The sequence below is a fragment of the Chamaea fasciata genome, unplaced genomic scaffold (assembly GCF_029207755.1).
Source record: "Chamaea fasciata isolate MVZ Bird 193981 ecotype frontalis unplaced genomic scaffold, bChaFas1.0.hap1 SCAF_56, whole genome shotgun sequence".
Classification (NCBI taxonomy): Eukaryota; Metazoa; Chordata; class Aves; order Passeriformes; family Sylviidae; genus Chamaea; species Chamaea fasciata.
Window position 1 is genome coordinate 613,204 of NW_027094141.1, and position 21,204 is coordinate 634,407.

General features: G+C 46.6%; 1 protein-coding gene across 1 annotated transcript; it reads left to right on the forward strand.

Moving 5' to 3' along the window:
- The first annotated feature begins 19,165 nt into the window (after positions 1-19,165).
- On the forward strand, positions 19,166-20,307 carry LOC136304193 (olfactory receptor 14J1-like). Its single transcript, XM_066207819.1, has one exon. The coding sequence runs from the start codon at positions 19,166-19,168 to the stop codon at positions 20,120-20,122; it is 957 nt and encodes a 318-aa protein (XP_066063916.1). The 3' UTR covers positions 20,123-20,307.
- Positions 20,308-21,204: the final 897 nt, after the last annotated feature.

Here is a 21,204-nt window from a genome sequence, read left to right on the forward strand (position 1 = left end):
CTCCCTCTTGAGAATGTTATTTACTTTCCATATTATGTGCTTACCAATTTCTGGAATTGCCAATGTATTTGGATACCTGCATAAATTTAAGTTTCAAGAAAACTGTAAGGCTGAAACAAAAGAGAGAGACTGCTGCAGATGGGATATTGGGAAGGAATTCTCGTCTGTGAGGGTGCTGAGGCCCTGGCACAGGGCCCAGAGAAGCTGTGGCTGCCCCGGATCCCTGTGGTCTGACTGAACTAGAGGTAAAGCCGCCTGGGTGTCCTGCCCACGGCAGGGGGTGGGAAGGGATGGTGGAACGAGATTGACGTGAATGTTTTGAGATTAATTCGTGGGTTTTTTATAATATACTTTATAAGCCTGTGTAGTAGATATTTTAGAGTTAGTTTGTGTTTTACTGGATAACATCACTTTCTTAAGCCTAAAGGAATGCGGGGTTCCCGGAAGACATTCCTCTGCCGAGAGGGAAGATCATCATCCATCGCGGAGAGAAAGGAGGGTGTGACCCCTGGCTGATGGAGCTGAGCACCGCCATCAGCCACCGTCAGCCGAGTGCTCAGCGCCCCACAGCCATCATCCCGACTCTCACAAGGACATACATCTCAATACCTGGTTCCGGCAAACCCGGACAAAAGCTTCTGTCTCCCCGGAAAAAACTATTCACCTGACTTGCAACCGTAAAAGACCCTAGATGAATATGAATCAAGAATCATACACACAAAGAACCGATGACGTAATCGGTTGCCCAAGCCCAAAAACTGTATAAAAACGGGCTCTGCACACTCTGAATTTGTGAACCAGAGGGGGATTCTGTGCCGTTCCATGGTAATTATTTTTAACTCTTGTTGCTCACCTGAGCACCGGTCGCTGGGCAGGCCCGACAACTCGGCCGGGGCGGGACCGCAGGAGCAGCACCCTGCCCGGGCCGCGATATCCCCGGGCCGCTGCCGCTCCCGCTCCGCCCGCCCCTGCCTGCGGGAGCAGCGGCGATTCCGGGGTGCCGCCGTGCCGGCTCCGAACCGGGCATGGCCGGGAAGCGGAGCGGGGAGCCTGCGGCCCGCGGGACGAGGAGTTCGATGGCGCCCGCCTCACGGCGCTGCTGCGGGACCCCGCGGCCGCCGCCAAAGGTGAGGGGCTCTGCGTGGCGGGAGAGGCGCGCCCTGAGGCGGCCGCGCTGGACAAAGGCGGCCGCGCCGTCCCGGGCTGAGGCGGCCGCGCCGTCCCGGGCTGAGGCGGCCGCGCCGTCCCGGGCTGAGGCGGCCGCGCCGTCCCGGGCTGAGGCGGCCGCGCCGTCCCGGGCGCATCGGGCTGAGGCGGCTGTCCCGGGGCACGTCGCAGGGGGTGGGTGGCACCGGTGCTGCTGCTGGCGGGGCTGGCGCACATGGCACCGCTCGGCCCCTCAGGGTCGCGGCCGGGCCGGAGCGGGCCCTGCACGGGGCGCCGGTGCCCCGGGTTGACGCTGCGCCTTTGCAGGGCTGGAGACGTTCGTGCCCGTCGCCAGGACGCTGCCATCGGCCCAAGTGTACGATGTCGTGGAGGGATACGTGAAAATTTCCGTGGAGTGTGCTGAGATATTCAAGCTTCTCGATGGAGAAAGGAGGCCTGAAAGTGAAGTAAGTTGGACAGGGGGCTTGTAATTCAGGGACTGGCGGCTGCAGTCCCAACAATCCCACCCTGGAGAAGAAGCGACAAAAGGTTTCCAGAAAATGGTCACAATGGCCAAGGCTGCCAGAGCTCCAGGAAGGTTTGGACAGCGCTGTCAGGCGTGGGACTGTTGGGGTGGCTGTGCAGGACCAGGAGTTGGACTGGATGATCCTTGTGGGTCCAGCTCAAGATATTCTGTGGTTCTGTGAATAAATGCTTTGTGATGTAGATAATTCTGATAATTGAATATGGCTTTGGTTTGGTTTTTTTCTTTTTTTCTGGAAGTAGCAGTGGCAGAAGCACCTACCGAGTGGGAGATGCTCTTTTCAGTTCATAGATGTTCCTGGATTTAATGACACACACAGCCAATAGTCCCGTCCAAATCAAGCTGTTAAAGTTCTTTAAATGTTATCAAAAGATCTTTTAGGAAATAAGAGGATCAATAAAAGCAGTTAAGTAAGCAAAACAATAGTCTGGTGAAAGTAAATGTTTTTAGGTATCTCCCTGATATATCAGTATTTCTAGGAAGCCGCTGGTAAAGTTGACCTCATTTTTCTTATTTTAGCTGGACACAATTTATCCTCATCAGAATATGACGAATGAACAAAGAGTTCAGTAATTTTTCACTGTGAATGCTGGTGCGGCATTGCTGACTGCTTACAACATAGTACTGTATTGTGTGGCTTTTTAACCATCGCTTGCTATTCTTTGTCTTCCAGTATCATTTTTATCTGTGTTGTGTTCAGTGACAGCCTTTCCTCAATATCCCATTGCTCACAGGGGCTGGTGTTTGTAATGGGCGCAGCCCAGTGCTGTGTGGTTTCTGGATTCCTCTGCAGGGAAATAATTGCAAGACCGGAACAGCCCCAGTGTTTTTCTCCAGCGCATTTTGTTTTTCGTCGTCCACTTAGGAGCAGCCGTCTCTTGAAGCACTGATTCCTTGAAACTACATGCTCTCCAAAGTGATCTTTTCAGAGAGGAAGCATTAATTTGGGAGAGAATCTAGAAGTTAATGTCACTTTCATGTGTGGAAGCTTTCCTCTTGGGGTGGGGTTACCCTTTATTGATGGTGGTTATTACTATTTGCTCAGCTAATAATTTCAAGTCTTACCTGATAATTGTCAGATGCTAACATACTTTTTTATCCTGCAGATGCTGTTAGTCTTTCAAGCCCTAGAAGCCATTTTACTGAGGACAGCCAGCGACCGCTCACATTTGTGGGAATGAACGTCGTCAGAAAGTTGATTCATTCCTATATGAGACTGGTCTATGCTGCTTTGTATTCTGAAAATCACAAGTAAGTCTTCTTGGTGCTCTGCTGGAGAATCTCTGTCAGTTGATCTGGAGGGACTGTACTGGACGTTGCAAAATTCATTTTGAGTTATTGCTAATAATCCACCTTTATTTAATAATCCTTTTCCACTTGTCATAAAATAATTGCCTGTGGAAGTCTTTGCAAAGTGAAAGCTCTGATGCATCATACAATCCAGTGCTGTAGGATAATTTCCTGAAGGTGTAGTTTTCATCGGTTGGGCCTGCCCTAGTGACAGCTAACACAGGTGGTAGCTTGAGTCCTCTTACTTTATTGCTGCTTGATTTGTGGGGTGGAATGTACTGCGTGGAACAGGGCTGGGCAGTCTTCCTGTGACAGCAAAAAGAGCTGCTCTTGAGTTCTTTGTTTCCCTGTATTTTTTGGAGTCAGGTTGCCATGTTTATAATGGATTTTTCTCTTTCAGACTGGCTTTGCTGCTGTAATTTTTTCAGTCTCTTAAAACTGAGGTCATTTTAGGTTGTTCAATAACTGTTGTTATTTAGTCCAGACCAAACAATTTCTCGTGCTCCTGTGGATGGGGAAAAAAGTTGCAAATTCCAGAGACATTTCGGTACAAACCTGGGAGGAAGAGGGAAGTAGAGAAAAAAAACAGACTGAAATTGACTTGTCTGAGGCAAATGTCTCATCTTTCAGTCTTTGAGCAGAACTGGAAAACCTTTTCTCTGCTTGCCTAGTTCATAGGCACAGCTGTGCTTCCTGAGCTGTGCAGTTGATCTTATTGCAGCAGGCTTTTTAACCTGACAAAGAATCTCAAATCTGTATACGGGAAACAAATTTTGAGGCTGTGCAAGATGTGCGCTTCTGATAAAATGTTTAAAGATTGCAGGTTCTGGAGGAATCCTTCTAGAACCTGCACAGAGGGGGCTGCAGATTTCTGATGGGAGATGCTCTGCATTTTCTGTGCAACCTCTTTGCTGTGCAGAGGGATTTTCTTTATTGCATGTCTAGATAGAATCTCTGCTTGAACCACACGGCTTTTTACAGATTGTCCATGACAGATGCACGATGGACAGGTTACAAATCTGTTCATGGTAGTGGCTGTTCAGATGATGGAGGTCTGCTGTCCTCTTACATATTCCTGTTGAAATAAATGGCAGACCTCTATGAATTTAGGAGTTCATAGAATCATAATTAAGGCTTGCGTAGTCCAGCCCCACTGCCATGTACGGGTCATCTTAGAGTTGGTCATTTTGGCACTTTCACCCTTTAAAACTATTTTATAAAGGGATTATCCAGCCTCACCTTATGGCTTAATTTTGGGGAAGAATATAAAAAGGCATTTCCTTCTCCCTTCTTCCCTCACCCCTCTTTCCCAGCTGCTGTTATTACTACCTAAAATAATTACTTTGATTATTTAACTTCCCTTCTATTTTCTCTCTAAGTTTTAATCTGTTGGTTTGGTGATTAGTATAACCATGATCCTGGAAATAACCTGCAGGTTTTCCCTCTGCTTTGTCTTTTTAGGGTGAGCCAGGGGTGCCTTACACTGCTGTCAGCAATGGTGGCTCAGGGCCCGGGTTCAGCAAGGGATGTATATAGTCATTTGGATTTCAATGACAAATACCTGCCTGGATTGTTGGAAAGAAGATGCAAGAAGGTAAATTAAGGTCCTGCATGCAATGAAATGCTATGCCATGGCTCCACCAGCATTTTTAGCTAACTGTTGGGAACAAAGCTGTTGCCAATGTTTGTTGTATTTTCATCTGCAAGAACTTAACTCTCCCTTCCTGTCCTGTGTCAGGCTGAAGTCCTTGACTGTGCCTAACTGGGCACATGAAAATGCCGTACGTGTTGCCAACGAGCTGTGGAGAAACATAAATGTGCAGTTTCTGTGAACTGTCCTTCTGGTGTTTTAAACAGAGTGAAAGCGATAGTACACTCCTGAAAACTAGTCAGTCATTTTGCAGTTTGGTCCCACTGAAATAAATGGAAACTGAAGAGGGGATATTGCTCAGTACTAATACAGGGTAATTGTGTTTGAAAGCATAAACAGAATAATCCAAATTATCTCTAACTGGAAATCCTTAAGAGGAATATGTGAATGAGGGGAAGAAGTCACTCCTTTTTTTCCTGAAGAAACTATCTCTTGTTTCCTCCCTGTTTGCTAAAAATAGTCAGGATTGATCCAAACCAGAACAAGAATATCTAAGTGTCATTCCAAATGCAAGTATAAAATAAATCCAGTGTTGGTTGCAATCTTGACATATTGTTTCTAGATTTTAAAGATTACTTGCAGAGTGAATGTGTAAGTTTGTGTTAGGTTTGTGCCATCTGAGGTGAAAATTCAGATGTTTTCTTTATTAAGCAGTCAAAGGGAAGGCAAAAAACCAAACATCCCTTTTTCCCTGGAACCACCTTTTATAGTTCTGGAACTGTCAGATTCCACAAGTTTTGACCTCACTGCAGGAGTTGTCTGCAGGAGTACCTCCACCCTTAATTTTAAATGCTTGGGTGCAGTCTTTTGACCGCAAGCTGCTCAAGTACTCCAGTAAGGTACAAGGAAAAAAGCATCCCAAAGGTCTTACTCTTGTACAGCTTTCAATGAAATCGTGTCACAGCTGGTTATCAGAGGTGAGTTTTTAACACAAAAATACCAGGCCCAAAGCTTCCAGCAAAATTTCGTTTGTTTCTCTTTATTTCTTCTTTCAGCCTTTTCATGAGTCCCTGCTGCCTTATCTTTTGCCTACTCAGAATCATCTTTACATGCAGATTATTTTGCACAGCAGGTTTATAAAAAATTGTAAATCATGGGGGGACTCTGTCAGGGAGTGTAGTGATTGGGTGAGGGATGAGGGTTTTTTTAAAAGAGGGTGTATTTACATAGGATATTGGGGGGAGATTCTTGGCCATGAGGGTGGTGAGACGCTGTCCAGCACAGGTTGCCCAGAGAAGCTGTCACTGCCCTGTCCCTGGAAGTGTCCAAGGTCAGGTTGGACAGGGCTTGGAGCACCCTGGGATAGTGGAAGCCATCTCTGCCCATGGCAGGAGGTGAATGAGGTGTTCCTTAGGGTCCTTTCCAACTCGAACCGTTCCGTGATCCGTTGTTCATATCCTGTGGTGCTGTTACAGGTCAGGGTGTCGCTGCTTCCAGTGTGCCTGAGTTGGTAGTTTTATACTTGCCCCTTTTAATGGGCATTTTTGTGACCTGACCAAGCAGGGCACAAGGGAGGAAGTTCAGTGATGCAGGGTTTGGCATGAAACTGCTGTTAATGTTTCCTTTTTCTTTAGATCTGTGGCCTGGTCTCATATCTCCGGAATTGAAGAGCACGTGAACTAGCACATTTTCCTTTTTAGGTAAAAGTGATCTGCTTCATGCCAGAAGTGTTTTAGCTGAATACACTGTGGATGTATTGCATGTAAATGTGGGTCTGTGGCTGCATGCAGCATGTTTACGGAAGTTGTTTCATTTGCCCATTTGTGGCACTGGTACAGGTAATCAGCAGTTGCAGTATTGATTCTGCAGTTGGGTACAGCCTGTGTGCTGACAACTTTTTTTTTTTAATTTTATATTTACATTTTTATGTTTCCAGGGGAGAACAGATGCCCACATGGCCTGTATTCAGTTTGCGCTCTCCTTTCTCATTGCTGGCGGCAATGCAGTCTTGGCACAGGTGCTGGTATTAAAAGGTCCTTCATAATTGCATTTGGGTTTTTGTTTTCTAAGGCACGGTCATTTACATGACCTAATTAAAATGCAAACCAGGTCGAGAGCACCAATGAGAAGCAAAATATATATATTTTCTTCTTATTACCTGAAAAGCTTTAAACTTCTTTGGTAGTTTAATAAATAAGTCTCCTGCTGGAGAGCAATACGCTAACTGCTAGAACTTTGCAAAAATAGAAAGTCTTTGGTGACGCAGATTAAAAAAAAAGTAAATCTAATGTAAAACTTTGAGGTCATAGAGTCAAAAAACATAAAACAAATCATGGCCTCCAGTCTTGCTCATCAGACAGTAACAGTGGATATATTGCATTAATTTTCTATTGAAAAGTGTGTGCTTGAGTTGCCTTTCTGCCCTGTGAATTGTGACCCGTGGTAAAGTTATGGGAGAATTCAGGAGGGATGTAGAAATATTGCTTAAAAAAAAGGTCCTTCAGCCATTAGCTGGCAGCAGGTTATTTCTCCTGAGGCGGGGGACTGAGAACTGGCTGCAGTTGTCCTGGGCTGCTGATTTTCTTTAGGTGCTGGCAGTTGTTCAGTTCTTTCAGGCTGGGGATTGCACACCCCGGCCCAGTCAGTACAGCTGGCTTTCATTCCCCTGTGAGAGCCCTGAGTTCTCTCTAAACTGAAGTTGTCTAACTTTGGGGTGCACAGGTGAGCCAAAGGATGATACATGTGGTTGGAGATGGAATCTCCAAACATTTGAGAATCACTCAGTGAAACAATTACAAGTGCTTCATTGGGAAGAATATGAATTTAGGTACGGCATTTCAGGGCCCAAAATGTGTTTAAAGTTGACAGATGCTGTAGCAGTGTTAATCAGCAAGTGGGCAAATTAGCCAGTCAAGATGAGAGTAGGCTTGGCAGCTTCAGTTGCTCATCACCGTAGTCAGACACATCATCCTTCTGAGCTCTGCTTGCTGTCTTTAGGTTCATCCTGGAATGTAACAGCAGGGTAAATAATGTGAGAAGGAAGAGGAATGGCTGTGAATTCCCTGAAGCATTTTAGTATGAAAAGAGCTTTCACATTTTGACTTAACATTTGAAATGTCCTCTTAGATTTCATTCCAGATATTCTTCGCTCTGAAATAAAGGAAGACAGAGTTTCTACTGTCAATCTGTTACTTTCCACCCTGAGAACTAAGGTATGATACACCCTTGAAACTGTGTTGCCTCATGTTTTCTATTTTCCTCACAACAGGAAACAGTTTTGCAGTGATTTCTCTCAGTGTTCAGTTCTTAGGGCTGCTGGCAGTGTGCCGCTGCAGTGTCTGTGACTGGCAATATGTGTTGGGGGTTGGTAGCTTGGCTATATTACTGTCTCAGCGTTGAAAACAGGGAAGCAGGAATTGCTGAAGGGTGTGAGAGTTGGTTTAGTGGTGGCTGCCTTTCCTGTGCTCTGTCACCTTCTGAGCATGGCCCTGCCTATTCCCTGGGACGCACTTGTTGCTTGTAGAGCAGCTGCACCTGAGATGTATTTTATTTCTTTAAAGATGTTTTTGCTCCAGTATCTATGTTTTCTTAAAATACCTGTTCTGAACTGCTGTAGCAATGTTGCAGAAGCTGTTGGGTGAACATTTGAGGGAATGAAGAAGAAATAGTTTCCAATTTAGAGTGTAGCCACAAGAGCCTGCCTCAGACTTGGGCTTTTCACAACTGACCAATTAAAGCCAAAAATGTTCTTTCATTTTGCTGTTGCAATAACATGAAAAAGAAGGAGAATAAAAAAAGCTACCATTTAAATGTAAAATAAACCTCCTCAAAAACTTTGTTTTTCAAATGAAGCTTTTCCTGTATGGGAATCATGGGCCATTAGGTTATTGGTGGACCCTAGCACACTGTACGACTCTTTCAGCCTAGCAAGAAAAATCAGAATTAAAGCAATGCCAGCAGTAAAACACAGTAGAAGAACTTTTGAGGAACTTCTTTGGCTGTGTATTCCCTTTCATTCAAACTTCCTTTGTAGTAGCCTTTACCATGTCTGCTCCCATGTCCCGTGGTTGTAGTCTGTGGCTGTGATGCTCTAAACATGATCTGTGCTCCTCAGCCGAACGTGGACATCTGTCCTGTCCAGCGTGTGCAGGGCTTGCCGAGGTTGGTGTAGGGTCCAAGTGGAGCAGGGGCATGTGAGAGAAGTGTTGACAGGACAGGCAGACCCTTTCTTCTGCCCTGGTGAGGAAAGCCAGCTCTGTGTGTGCTAGAAGAATGAAGTGTGTTGTTATTTTGCCATGATTTTGTCATAACTTGCAATAACTAGAAGAGTTTGCTTTTTTCTCATTTTTTGGTGGTTCATAATAAAAGTATCAGTAAAAGGCGGAAGGTGCGTTTTTTTCACTGCGGGAGTGTTGCTTCACATCGCTTCACTGTACTGTTGAAATGGGATTACTGATGTCAGCCCTGAGGATTTAAGGGTCTGTCATTATTTCTTTGTTACTCCTAGTCCTTCTGCTGCCTGTTTTTTACCCTGCCTCTTGCAGCCCACAGCTTTTGGAACAGCTCCCAATGGCTCTGAGCTTGATGAGTTCAAAAAGAGGAATCTACTGAGCCTATTTAAAAAGAATCTCCCAAATTTCTGCTGCTTCTCGCTGGGTTTTGGCTACAGATCTTTTTACTCTTGTGTCTGCTCTCGTGTATTCCTCTACTAGATGCTTATGACCCCGTCACTCCCATCCTGATACACCGTAAACACCCTTTGGAGGAGATCTGTTTCTAGTAGGGGTCTGCTTGGAGCTGTGCAAATCTCTGACCCCATTCATAAGCATGCATTTCAGTTCTGAATAAGATTAAGTTGTTACAGTTCCTGGCAGTCCCTGTACGTCATGTGATTCGGGATTTCCCAGCCACACTTGTCAGGAGTCTCCTCATCCATAGGCATCTTGAGTTGCTCCAGATTTAGAAGGTTAATGGAATTTAGAATCACAGAATGGTTTGGGTTGGAAGGGACCTTCAGGTCCTGAAGCTTCTCTTCTTAATCTGAACAGAAGCCAAACTTTCTTTTAGTATTTCCCTAAGAGGAGCCATATGAAATGTAGAGTGCAGTTGATACCTGTGATGTCAAATCTCATATGCCTTTTTTACTCCTTTTTGGTTTTTAAAGGTGGCTCAAGGTTCTGTGGAAGTGGGAAAGGCAATGGTATGAGAGCTTGTGCATAGTTTCCTAATGGACCTCTGCTACTCTCTGAAACGTGGCATAACCTTCTATGATCCGAGTCTTGGAACTTCTGGCAAGTAAGTCACTGTGCGGCTGGGAGTGGGCATGGAATTTTTGCTAGAAGCAGAAGAGACCTCACTGGTTATCGTGTTTGCCCTAAAATGTGTGGTAGTAATTCACTGTTTGTCATGCAGAAAACGTGGAGGTAAATTAATTTCTTACTTCTCTGAGCGTAAACTCAGAAATTATGCCAGGAGGGTGAGAGATCTTGCCTTCAATTAACAGTTAGAGAAGCTGCAGAGTTCACATCCCATATAAAGTATCAAAATAAGGATTTCTTATTCAAAATAAAGTTTTTGTCTTCAACAAGGGAGGAAATCTGGTACTTCTGCACTTCCTGCTTGGTTTAAAAACGACTACAGAAGATGAAATGGTTGCTGACCTCATGGTGAATATTTTCAAAGTATGCCCAGATTTACTGCATAGATAATTGTAGGAGACTCACTATTCCTTCGTTCCTAGAGCGATGTCTGCTTGGATGGACAACATGAAGTTACTCAAGAAGGTAAGAGTATGGATGATGGTAAAAAACCATGCTCAGAGCAGGAGGCTCTATAAACACTTCAACTGAACTGAGAAAGAAGGAATTTTGGTGTAAGAAACAGTGGAAAACATCACATCAGTGATGTATTTTTTGAGGCAGCAGCATCAAAGCTCAGCTAAAAGAACGTTCTATCGTTTCCGAGTGTTCCGCTGCCTATTTGTTTAGATGAAAATGATCAAGTAGGATCTGGAATCTCTTGAAAAGGGATGGCCTTTAGCAGGGATGCTGGTTGCATACAGAGAGTGCATTTAGTTGAGTAGGACTCTGGAGGATGCTCTAGCATATTTGCCTAAAAATTGATATTTAATGATGCTGTTACTTCAGACAAGTCAAAATCCTTCTGTATAATGCTCCCCAGAAGAAGGAAGCTGTCATCTCTGGGAATGTACCAATGAGGCATAAATTTTATTTCTTTTCTTTCTTTTCTTTCAGATCTATGAGGCTCAACCAGAGATCTCCAAGTCTTCTAAGACTTCAGAATTTCTTCCTCTCCGCAGATTGCTTTCGATGGTGATGGTAACAACAGTCCCTGCAGTGTGCAATAAAATAATGTTCACCCAGGGGTTAAATGTAAGAGCAGTCTGTGGTATTTCAGTGACTTTTCTCTCCCAGTTAGTACTGTTTGATTTTGCTGTGTGATCATTGAAGAAATTTCTTTAGTTGGTTAATTACCTGTGTTTTGTATTGTCCGCCCCAGCAGAAATCTGGCTTGGGAAAGCACTGGAAAATGAATGAAAACCGCTGATATTGATTCCAGGTGCCTTTCACAAGCACCAGTTCTTCCGCTGTCCGGTGGTAGTTTAGGCTGGGAATCTGAAAACCTATGGATTCTTTACTGCTAGCCAAGACCTAGAAAATAATTAATTCATTGACCAGTTTTAACACATTCAAAGTACAGGTTCTGTGCAACGCATAACAGGAATCACTGAAATGTCTCTAACTGACTTCTTCTTTTATTTGCCCAGCACAGTGGTGAAGCACAGCATCCTGTCACTGGAATCCATGGTGCTGAGAAGAGCCCTGAGGAACACTGAGCACTGTTTGTCTGGAGGAACCTGGCAAAGGTCACAAATCTACACGCTGCCAACAATGCAGGAGTTGGTGCGGCTATACAGAGAAGCTGTCAGCAAGGTAGAAAGAAAGAGACAACTGGGGGCTGACAGGAGGCATTTTGCAGGCGGCTGACAACTGCTTTCCTCTGTACTTTCTCCTCATGTAGTTGAACCCTAGGAGCCAGGAGATGGTATCCTGGGGGAGGCTGTGGATGAAATGGTGAGGTAGGAGCTTGCGTTTCCTGACACATCTGTCTGACAGGAATGCAAATAAAATTCTGTGGTGAGATGATCTGTAACATTAATGGCTCTTGAGCTGCAAATGCCTTTCAAGGCCAGGAAGCAAGTTCTCTTCCTGGTTCAAGTCAATGTAGCCCGCAGAGGTTACTCAGAACTTACTAAACAAAGGAGCACTTGAGTTGGAAATATACCATGCGAAGGAAGAACCAAACAAAATTTTCACGGGAAACCTTTTCAGTAAAATGTTCTTTCCAGTACTTTTGTTCTACAGAAGTGGAACTGCTTGATTTCAGGTCATTCCCTGATTGCACACAAGGTCAATTCTTACCTTTGTGAAGAGCAGCAAATCTTCCTGTTGGGTGTTTGGGGATGTATTTGTCGCAGGAGCTTTGTCTTACAAAGGAGAGCTGTTGCGATTCACCCGTTTTGCTTTTAGGTTTTACCGGACGTGAGTAGTATCGTGGCTGTCTGGCAGTCTCTTCTGAAGGAAGAGAGACAACACAGCGACAGCCCAGCAGAGAAAAAAGGAAGGTGATGTCTCCACTGTGAGGGCAATGACCGAGACAGAAGTTTCTGAGCAGCATGGTAGGCAAAGCAGGTGGAGTTACAGCTTCCTATCTGTGTGGGAATGGGTGTTGTGAAATCCTCATTCTACCCTTCACTTCAGCAGAATCCAGATCTCACTTGTGTATTTACTGCTCACCCTTTCTTTGTTCATTTCTTCAGGGCATTAGAATTGCCTGAAAACACAGTTGAATGTGTAGGCTGCCACTGTTACTGGAAGGTTAAGCAGTTTGACTTTGCTGTCCCAGGATCACAGCATGGTTGAGGCTGGAAGGCATCTCTGCAAATCATCTTGCCTGATACCTCTGCCTATTCCTGGTGGTTACCCAGGTCCATGTTCACCCAGCTTTTGAACATCTCCAAAGATGGAGACCCCAGGACCTCTTTAGGCAACTTGTGTGGGTGCTCGATCGCCTTCATAGTCAAAGAGTGTTTCCTGGTGCTCAGAGTGTTCCTGTGTTTCACTTTGTGCCCAGTGTCTCTGCTCCTGCGCTGGGTGCTTCTGGGAGGAGCTTTGCAGCCTCACTTCAGGTGTTCATACATATTGATGAGGTGGCCCTGAGCCTTCTCTTCAGCCTGAACAGTCCCGGCTCTCCCAGCCGTTTCTCACAGGAGAGATGTTCCAGTCCCTTCAGCATTTTTGTGAGCCTTTGCCTGATTCCCTCCAGTGCCTTCATGTTCTGGGGAGTCCAGGCCTGAACACAGCACTCCTGGTTTGGCCTCCCCAGCGCTGAGAGGAGGGGAAGGAGATGCTCCCTGACGTCAGGACACCAGGGCCTTCAGATCCTTCCCTGGCAACCTGCTCTCCACTTGCACTGTGGAATGGGTCTGTTCCTTCTCAGGTGCAGGGCTCTGCTCTTCCTCCTGTTGAACCCAGCCCTCCTGCCCTTGACCTTTCCATGCTGGTGGCTGTTTCGCAGCCACAAAGGAAAACTTGCAGGGACACTCATATGCCTGAAAAATAATTTTTTGAGAGGTTTTTGTTTGTCCAGGTTATTTTACCAGGAGGTCATATTTGTTTTTTAGCAGTTAGGTACTGTGGCTACACAAATGCTTGTCTTGACGTAATACAGGAGTGGAATTGTGAGCGTTGGAAGAGGGATGTAGTGAAGGCTTCAGTTTTCCTCTCTCAAGCTCAGCATCCCTCCAGAAGGGCTTGCTTCCACAGTCCCACTGCTTCCCGCAGCAGGGGATGGGAAGTTTCAGGATTGTCTGCATCTTGGCCACTGGCCTGTGAAGTTTTCCTTGTAGGCTGGAGATAAATCTGAAACCAGTTTCACCCTTCAGAGGGCATATTCCACAGAGACACTTCCTGGAGCAAAAGGTTTTTCAGTGGACGTCCTTCTGTGCCTCCCATTGGGCAGCAAAATGTCAGCACTGACAGTCCAAGGCTTGGAAACCAGTGGGGCAGCTGGGTTCTGTAGGACTGCAGCTGTAGTTCCTCAGCTTTCTGTGGTCATGATGCTGTCACTTACTCCCAGTTCACCTTTAACAACTTTATTTGCATTGTGGCCTCTAGAGAATTCCTTTCTAATGGGAGCTGAGACTCAGGCAAACAAAGTTTATCCATGGCATTCATCCAGTTCTTTCTAGCTCCCCGCGGGAGATGAAGTTAACAGGGAAAAGTTAGGTGTTGATTGTTTTGGTCCATGTGCTTTGCTTGCTTTCATTAATGGCTGGATAACAGGTAGCTTTTATGCCTCCTCATGTTACAACTGAAACCTGAGATGGCTTTTCCTAGGAAGTGAACAGTTGCATTAAGTGCTACTGCTGTTTCTCTCGGACAGGTATTTGTTGTCTGCCTCTTGCCAAAAGCTTACGGTGAGAAGCCTTATTTTGAAAGGGGAAAGGGAAAGAGAGAAATTTTTAAGTGAAATAATAAATTTGCCACAAACTGTAGTGTACTGTCTCGTGCACTTCCCCAGCCAAACCTACCTGACATTAGCTAAAAGTAGCGCGCCCAGAAATCAGCAGCATGACCATATCCTTTCCTTCGCTTTTTCCTGTTGTTCAGCCCTGCACTGAACAGCAGTGGGACTGGTGGGGTTCTTACAGTGAGTATTCAGATGTTCAGGTGGTGTTTTACATGTGTGAGCACTTGTGAGTCAAATTAGAAACGGCAGCTCTCGATCTAAGCACCGAATAAGTGGATTTAGTTTTGAAAGTGTTCATACAGGAATGAGTGGGGAAGGAAACTGGGGATTCCGTGGGTGTTTTTCTCATTCCTGTTGGGAAGATGGCAGGTCATTTCCTAGGCAAGTCTGCTGGAAATAAAGTTTGTAATGCTCAGTGTTTCTGTGCTGGGTAATGGAGGTGCCACACTCCACTCTTGCTGTGAAGGAAGGAGAAGCCAATTATGGTAATATTTTGTTTAGGTTCAGATGATGCTGAGATGCTGCTTCTGAAAGCTGCACTGCTTCAGGTCATGTCTTCATCAGAAGGTTGTGCCCCACTTGGTAGCACAGAGCAACTTTGATTTTAGCAAGCTGCTAAAAGGTATGTGATGGGGGTTTGTATTTCCTTCAGTGTTTTCTCTGGCTGTTTACAAAGTCCACAGCAGAAAGGAAGGTTTGCTTTTCTGTGGAGATAAAGGAACTGTTTTCTAAAAGTAGCCCATTTTAGTTTCTCTGTTATGTTTTTATTATTTATTAAGTTTTTGTTGTTTGGTCTTACTGTTGGATTGCCTTGGTGGTGACTTTTTAAAATGTGATGTTGTTTCTCGAATGAGGGCCACAAAGATCCTACACAGGCTCCGAGAGGCTCAGACACCAGTGCTTTGTACTGCTGATGTCAGGTTAGATGGGGGCAGCTCAGGTTCTGATTGCACTGCGACAGCTCCCTGACTTGTCACAAGAATAAGTGAGGTTATTCATGAGCTGGTGATAGCAGTGATGCAGGGAGAGACATGAGTGTGAAGTTCCATTGTCTGGAGCAAGTATTGTCGTGGTACAAGCATTTGTTGAGTTAAATTCTGTATTTTGCTCTCCAGTTTGTCCACCCTTTGTCCTGCCTGTAGGTCACAGCTTTTCAAGGTTGCTGAGACTGATAGAAGAGATTTTATATTTCCATGCACGACCAGTGCTTTGTGCTGGGGTTAGCTGATGAAATCTCCCTCCGAGGGCTGGATTCCCACCTTGGGTTGGCCAGCCTTCGCTGCAGTGTGTCTGGGGATCCCATGACATGAAGATCTGTGAATTGCCAGCTTGTCTCACAGTTGTGTTCTAAACCCTAAAACAGGAGTGTTCTGAAGTCACAGGCAGAGGAACCGAAGTGAAGTTTGTTTCTTGCGTTCACACCTCAGGTATCGTCACTGGAAAGGGCCTGCGGGAGGAGGTCCCTCCTCTTCTGCAGCACCAGATCCTGAAAGTGGCTTTAGAACTTCCTGCCAACAAGTTTGCCTGGTTCAGAGGACAGGTAAGAGGCTGGTGCAAAGTTATGTTTGCTTGCTCTGTTGTCCTCAAATGTTTTCCTCTGGCATCGCCTAGTTTTAAATTAGTCCAGCCATTTTAGGGGTGACCCTTTTGTAAAGCAGCAGGAATTACAGTCTTAGCAGTAGTGAAAACTCCCTTCTGAGCTGGAAGGTTTTTTACAGGGAAAACATTTTTTGCCTCCCTGATGAATGGAGAAGGTTGCTGTAGCTCTTTCTGTCTCTGGAGATGTTCCCTCACAAGAAAGAGTGTGCTGGATTCCACTTGTCTGGAAAGCCTGAGCTGCAGACCAGGGAAATGAGCTACTGATGGGAGCCGTCCCACCCCTTCCCAAGGAGGATTCCAACATTTTTTAACGCTCTCCATAATTGGTGGAAACCATCAGGGCCCCAGCTTTTTTTTACTGCAGGTTTGTCAAATAAGTACTCTGACAAGACTTGGCTTGTCACGTCAGGAGAAAGGAGTGGACCTGGCTTTGAGGAGGTAGCAGGGATAGACATGGAATGATTAGGGAATGAAATATGATTGATGAGGGAAGTTGCTTTGTCTTGGGCCCTTTCAATAGTTGGGGGTTTCTGTTACTATGGTCTTCTTCCACTTTTCAGGAAAACATTTTGCAAATGAATGCAACGATGCTGGCTCATTGACTGCAAAGTAGTGTAAATGATCCCACTGGTTTCTGGCCTTGGGACTTTTGGGCAGGTCTGTAAAGTAACACGTTTACCTTGCGTATCATTGTCAGTGCAACATAGTCCTGTACAGTGTTGCTGTAGCAGAGGAATTCTAATACATTTTTCTTGCAGGACATCTCTGAAACAGAGAAGCTATCTGGTGAAAAATCAGTCTTCTATTTACTGATGAAAATGTTTGTTACAAGTACCCACTCTCATCTGAAAACTTCCAGCAAACAATTAATCATCAAGGTACATATTTGAATTGAAATATCGGGATATTCACTATATCCCACTGGTCTGAAATGCCAGGATGGTAAAATTTTTTCTTGAAGCAGCAGATACCTTTACTGCATGATTGTGTGGTCGACACCTGATTCAGGTTTAATTTAGCGATGATTTTCTTTGTTAGATCAGTAGTTTTCTAAACTGTCCTACAGGCTATTGTTAAGGCGCACTTTTTTTCTGCCTGTGATGACATGAAGATGTACAACCCTCTGAAAGCAGTATAACCTGCTTTCCAGAAATTATAGAGGTAAGGTTTTTAGTGTCCACTGTCCAGTTGACAAGTCCCACTAGTGAGTGGAAAGAAAAGGCCTCTTGAATTGAGGGGGTGAGGAGAGTGGCAGGTACTTCTTTTCATCGACCTGCTCTTCCTCTTTTCTTTCCCAAAAGAAGGAATCATGAAGTTACTGTACAAAAAGATCTGCATCTCCTGGAGTTTTGTATTTGAGGTGTTTTGAGGTTTATTTACACACCTCCCCCTTTGTTTCCTGGACAGGTTTTACGTGACAGTGGAGTGTTTGAGTACACATGGAAGGGAACTTTCAGTTTGGCTGGAACATTTGGATAATGCAACAGAAGACCAGAAGGAAGCAGTGATTCAGCTTTTGGAAAGGGTAACAGTGTTCAAATTAGCTGGATAAACAATGCAAAGAATAATTGTTGGGGGTTAGGTTTGTTCCTTCTTTCTCTAAAGAATTTTTTCCCACAAGTTACCAAGGAGACCAAGTGTTGGATACTTGAGAGTACTTAACTGAAACAAAGAGGTGGACAAAGGTGGAAGGGGGAGATAACGCAGGTAAAAGACAGAGCTTGAGGCAGCTGCGGGCTCTTCTTTTTCCTGCGTTCGGGGAGAGAGAGAGAATGGCTGTTGCTGGCTGGAAAAGTTTCACTGTGGCCAAAAGGATCCAGTCCTGGAAAATCTACTATCATCAGTTCTGCCTCGCCTTCGGCTTCTTCGGCGCTGCTCCTCTTGCTGCAGCGTGACCCTGCACCCCCTGCGCTGCCGGGACATCCTGCCCCTGCCTGCCGAGACACCCTGCCATCCCAGCTACCAGCCCGGGACTTTTCCACTGTTTCAGCTTGGTGCTCTGAGGATCCTGCAGAGACACCGAAACCAAACTGCCCTGGGTTTTGTGAAACAAAACCCTCAAGGATCTTGGTACTGTTTTCGTTTATTATTAATGCTGTAGTTGTTTGGTGAGGGTTTTTTTGTGTTTGTTTACTTTGTAATACATACTAATAAAAAACTGCTATTCCTATTTCCCAAATCTTTGCCTAAGAGCCTCTGATTATAATTTATAATTAAAAAAGAAAAAAAAGAGAGTGAAGGGGGGGGGGGGTGTTTAGACTCTCCATCCCAAAAGAAACTGCAGTTGGTTTTTTTTTTATTACCTAGCAGATACCTGTCTTCCCAAACCAAGAGAGGGTCCAAGGCGTAAAGCCCCTCCTGTGCAGGCAGAGCTGCAGCAGAGCCGTGGGGCAGCTCTGCAGCCCCGGGCCCAGTTCCCTCTGCAGAGCACAGGGCTGGGAGCAGCTGCCTGGCACTGGGGGCTCTGGGAGGGGGCACAGCTGGCTCAGGGTGACCCTGTCCCCAGTGCCCGGCTGTGGGCAATGCTGTCACTGCAGCTAGGGAAGGAGCTCCATCTCATTTAATCCAGTGCCATCATTAGGACACTTGAAAGTCTCCCTGAGATTTCCTTCCAAGCTTCCAGCTTCCCTCCGCAATACAAACCTGCCCTGTAGCATCTTTGTGTTATCTGAAAGCCCCATGGGGAGACACACAAGTTCTGTGATGGAGAAAATGCTGTTGGGTTGGTGGAATGAGTCCCGTGTGTTCTTGGGTACAAATGTGGGGCTGAGCCCTTGAGAAGAGGATGGACATTGGGTGGACTGTGGTGGATCCATCAGCTCTAAGCAGTGTCAGGATGGTTTTTAAAGGAAACATGGGAGGGTGATCATCCCGTGTAGGGGACAGGTGAAAGCCCAGAGAATCCTGGAACAGGACAGGGTGACAGACCTCCTCCCCTCATTCTCCATGCACCACCTTGCCTCAGAGAACTTGCTCTGTTCTCCCTGAGTGCAGCAGCATAAATGCTGAGAGTTTCTGACATCAAAAATAGTCAAGTGGAGATGAAGAAAAGCTGTTGAAAAAACTCTAGAACATTTAAACAGACTTTACCATTCCTGGTCACTGGCAGTGGGAGTACAAGCTGACAGAGACTTCTGTATTAACAGCGTTTCAAAGTGGAACACGAGGACGGGTTCCCTGTCCCCCTCTCACGTCTGCACAGCAAGGCTGAATTGTAAAAACCCTGCATGTAATTGCCCTGAACCTGAAGACCCACTCAGCCAGCACCAACCAGGGCTCCCCAGTTGGAGTTTAAGGAAAATCTGCTAGAAAATCAAAAGGCTGTCAGTGTGATACAGAAGAATGGTCTGTGGGAAAAGGCTTTGATTTTACTGAAAGAACTTTCTCCTAACCTGTCACTGATCTTTTCTCCTTGAACAGGCCCCCATGGCCAGACACAGCAAATGTCCAACAGCAGCTCCATCAGCCACTTCCTCCTGCTGGCATTGGCAGACACGCGGCAGCTGCAGCTCCTGCACTTCTGCCTCTTCCTGGGCATCTCCCTGGCTGCCCTCCTGGGCAACGGCCTCGTCATCAGCGCCGTAGCCTGCGGCCACCACCTGCGCAGCCCCATGTTCTTCTTCCTGCTCAACCTGGCCCTCAGCGACCTGGGCTCCATCCTCACCACTGTCCCCAAAGCCATGCACAATTCCCTCTGGGACACCAGGACCATCTCCTATGAAGGATGTGCTGCACAGCTCTTTCTGTTTGTGTTTTTCATTTCAGCAGAGGTTTCCCTCCTGACCATCATGTGCTACGACCGCTACGTGTCCATCTGCAAACCCCTGCACTACGGGACCCTCCTGGGCAGCAGAGCTTGTGCCCACATGGCAGCAGCTGCCTGGGCCAGTGCCTTTCTCTGTGCTCTGCTGAACACAGCCAATACATTTTCCCTGCCCCTGTGCCATGGCAATGCCCTGGGCCAGTTCTTCTGTGAAATCCCACACATCCTCAAGCTCTCCTGCTCACACTCCAAACTCAGGGAACTTGGGCTTCTTTTGTTTTCCATCTGTTTATGTCTTGGTTGTTTTGTGTTCATGGTTTTCTCCTACGTGCAGATCTTCAGGGCTGTGCTGAGGATCCCCTCTGAGCAGGGACGGCACAAAGCCTTTTCCACCTGCCTCCCTCACCTTGCTGTGGTCGCCCTGTTCTTCAGCACTGGCACATTTGCCTACCTGAAGCCCCCCTCCATCTTCTCCCCATCCCTGGATCTGGCCCTGTCGATTCTGTACTCGGTGGTGCCTCCAGCCCTGAACCCCCTCATCTACAGCCTGAGGAACCAGGAGCTCAAGGATGCCCTGAGGAAAATGATGAGTAGATGCTTTTCAGGAGCAACAAACTGCCTGTTTTCTTGGCCATAATTTTCAGAATGGAACTCATGACAGGCTCAAAAGGCCTTCCCAGGTCTTTGGTAGTGTTCAATGGGTTTTTCTGTCAGAAAATTATCCCCAGTGAAATTTTTTTAATCACCCCCATCTAATTCACTGTCTGCCTCTTGAATTTTATCCAGAAGCTCTGTAAACCAGGATTTACTGTATTGCTACATTTCAAGAAAATAAACTACCTTGCAGTGCTTGTTTTTCCTGGGATCCCATCTTTGTGACCTGCATGAAGTTAGAGGGGAGAAGGGGAAAAGAGTCCCAGCACAGCTACACTGCCAGGGAGCAGCAGTGCTTGGTCCTTTCAGTGCTGCTCTTCCCAGCTCCAGCCTCTCCTTCCCAGCCCTTCTGTGGCTGTAAGGCCGCAGTGCTCTGGCACATTGGTCACTGTCCTGCTGCGTGTCCCTGCTGTGACCACAGGCAGGGACTGGCCATGGGCACTGCTGGGACACAGCTGGGCTCCAGCACAGCAGCTCCAGCAGCACAGGGAGGGCAGGGCAGGAAGGCTTTGCTCTCCCTGCAGAGTCACTCTCAGGAACAGGCCCAAGGAACAGACTCTGAAGAGGCTCCTTGTGCTCCTTTTTCTCCCAGGGCTCAGTGGGATGACATCAGGGTCCCAGCGTGGCCTTCAGGGGACTCAGGGCTGCCTCAGGTTCTGCTTGTTGGTGGCCAGGGCCCATCAGATGGTGAATGGCCTGTGTTGAACCTTCCTGGGGCTCTGCAGCTTGTGCCAGGGCTGATGGCAGGGGAATGTTTGTCTGGAGGGCCTTGGCAGCTGCCAGGAGAACACAGGGGAGCTGCAGGGACAGCGTGTGCCAGGGATCAGCAGGGAGTGGAGCTCCCTGGGCACAGGCCTGGCCAGGGTGGGGTCACCCCGAGATCAAGGACTGAATGTCTGCTGTGAGCCAGGAGAGCTCTGCAGCCCCAGGGGACACAGCAGGCACAGGGAGAGGAGTCTGGGCACTGACTGCTCTGGCCCTCAGGGAACTTCCCCAGGAGGATCCAGGGCAGCCCCAAGGCCATGTGGCAGCCCTGGAACAAGGCAGGCAGCTCTGAGCAGCCTC

Bases quoted from the DNA above. Each gene is read 5' to 3' on its own strand.
- LOC136304193 (XM_066207819.1), top strand. From the start codon at position 19,166: ATGTCCAACAGCAGCTCCATCAGCCACTTCCTCCTGCTGGCATTGGCA.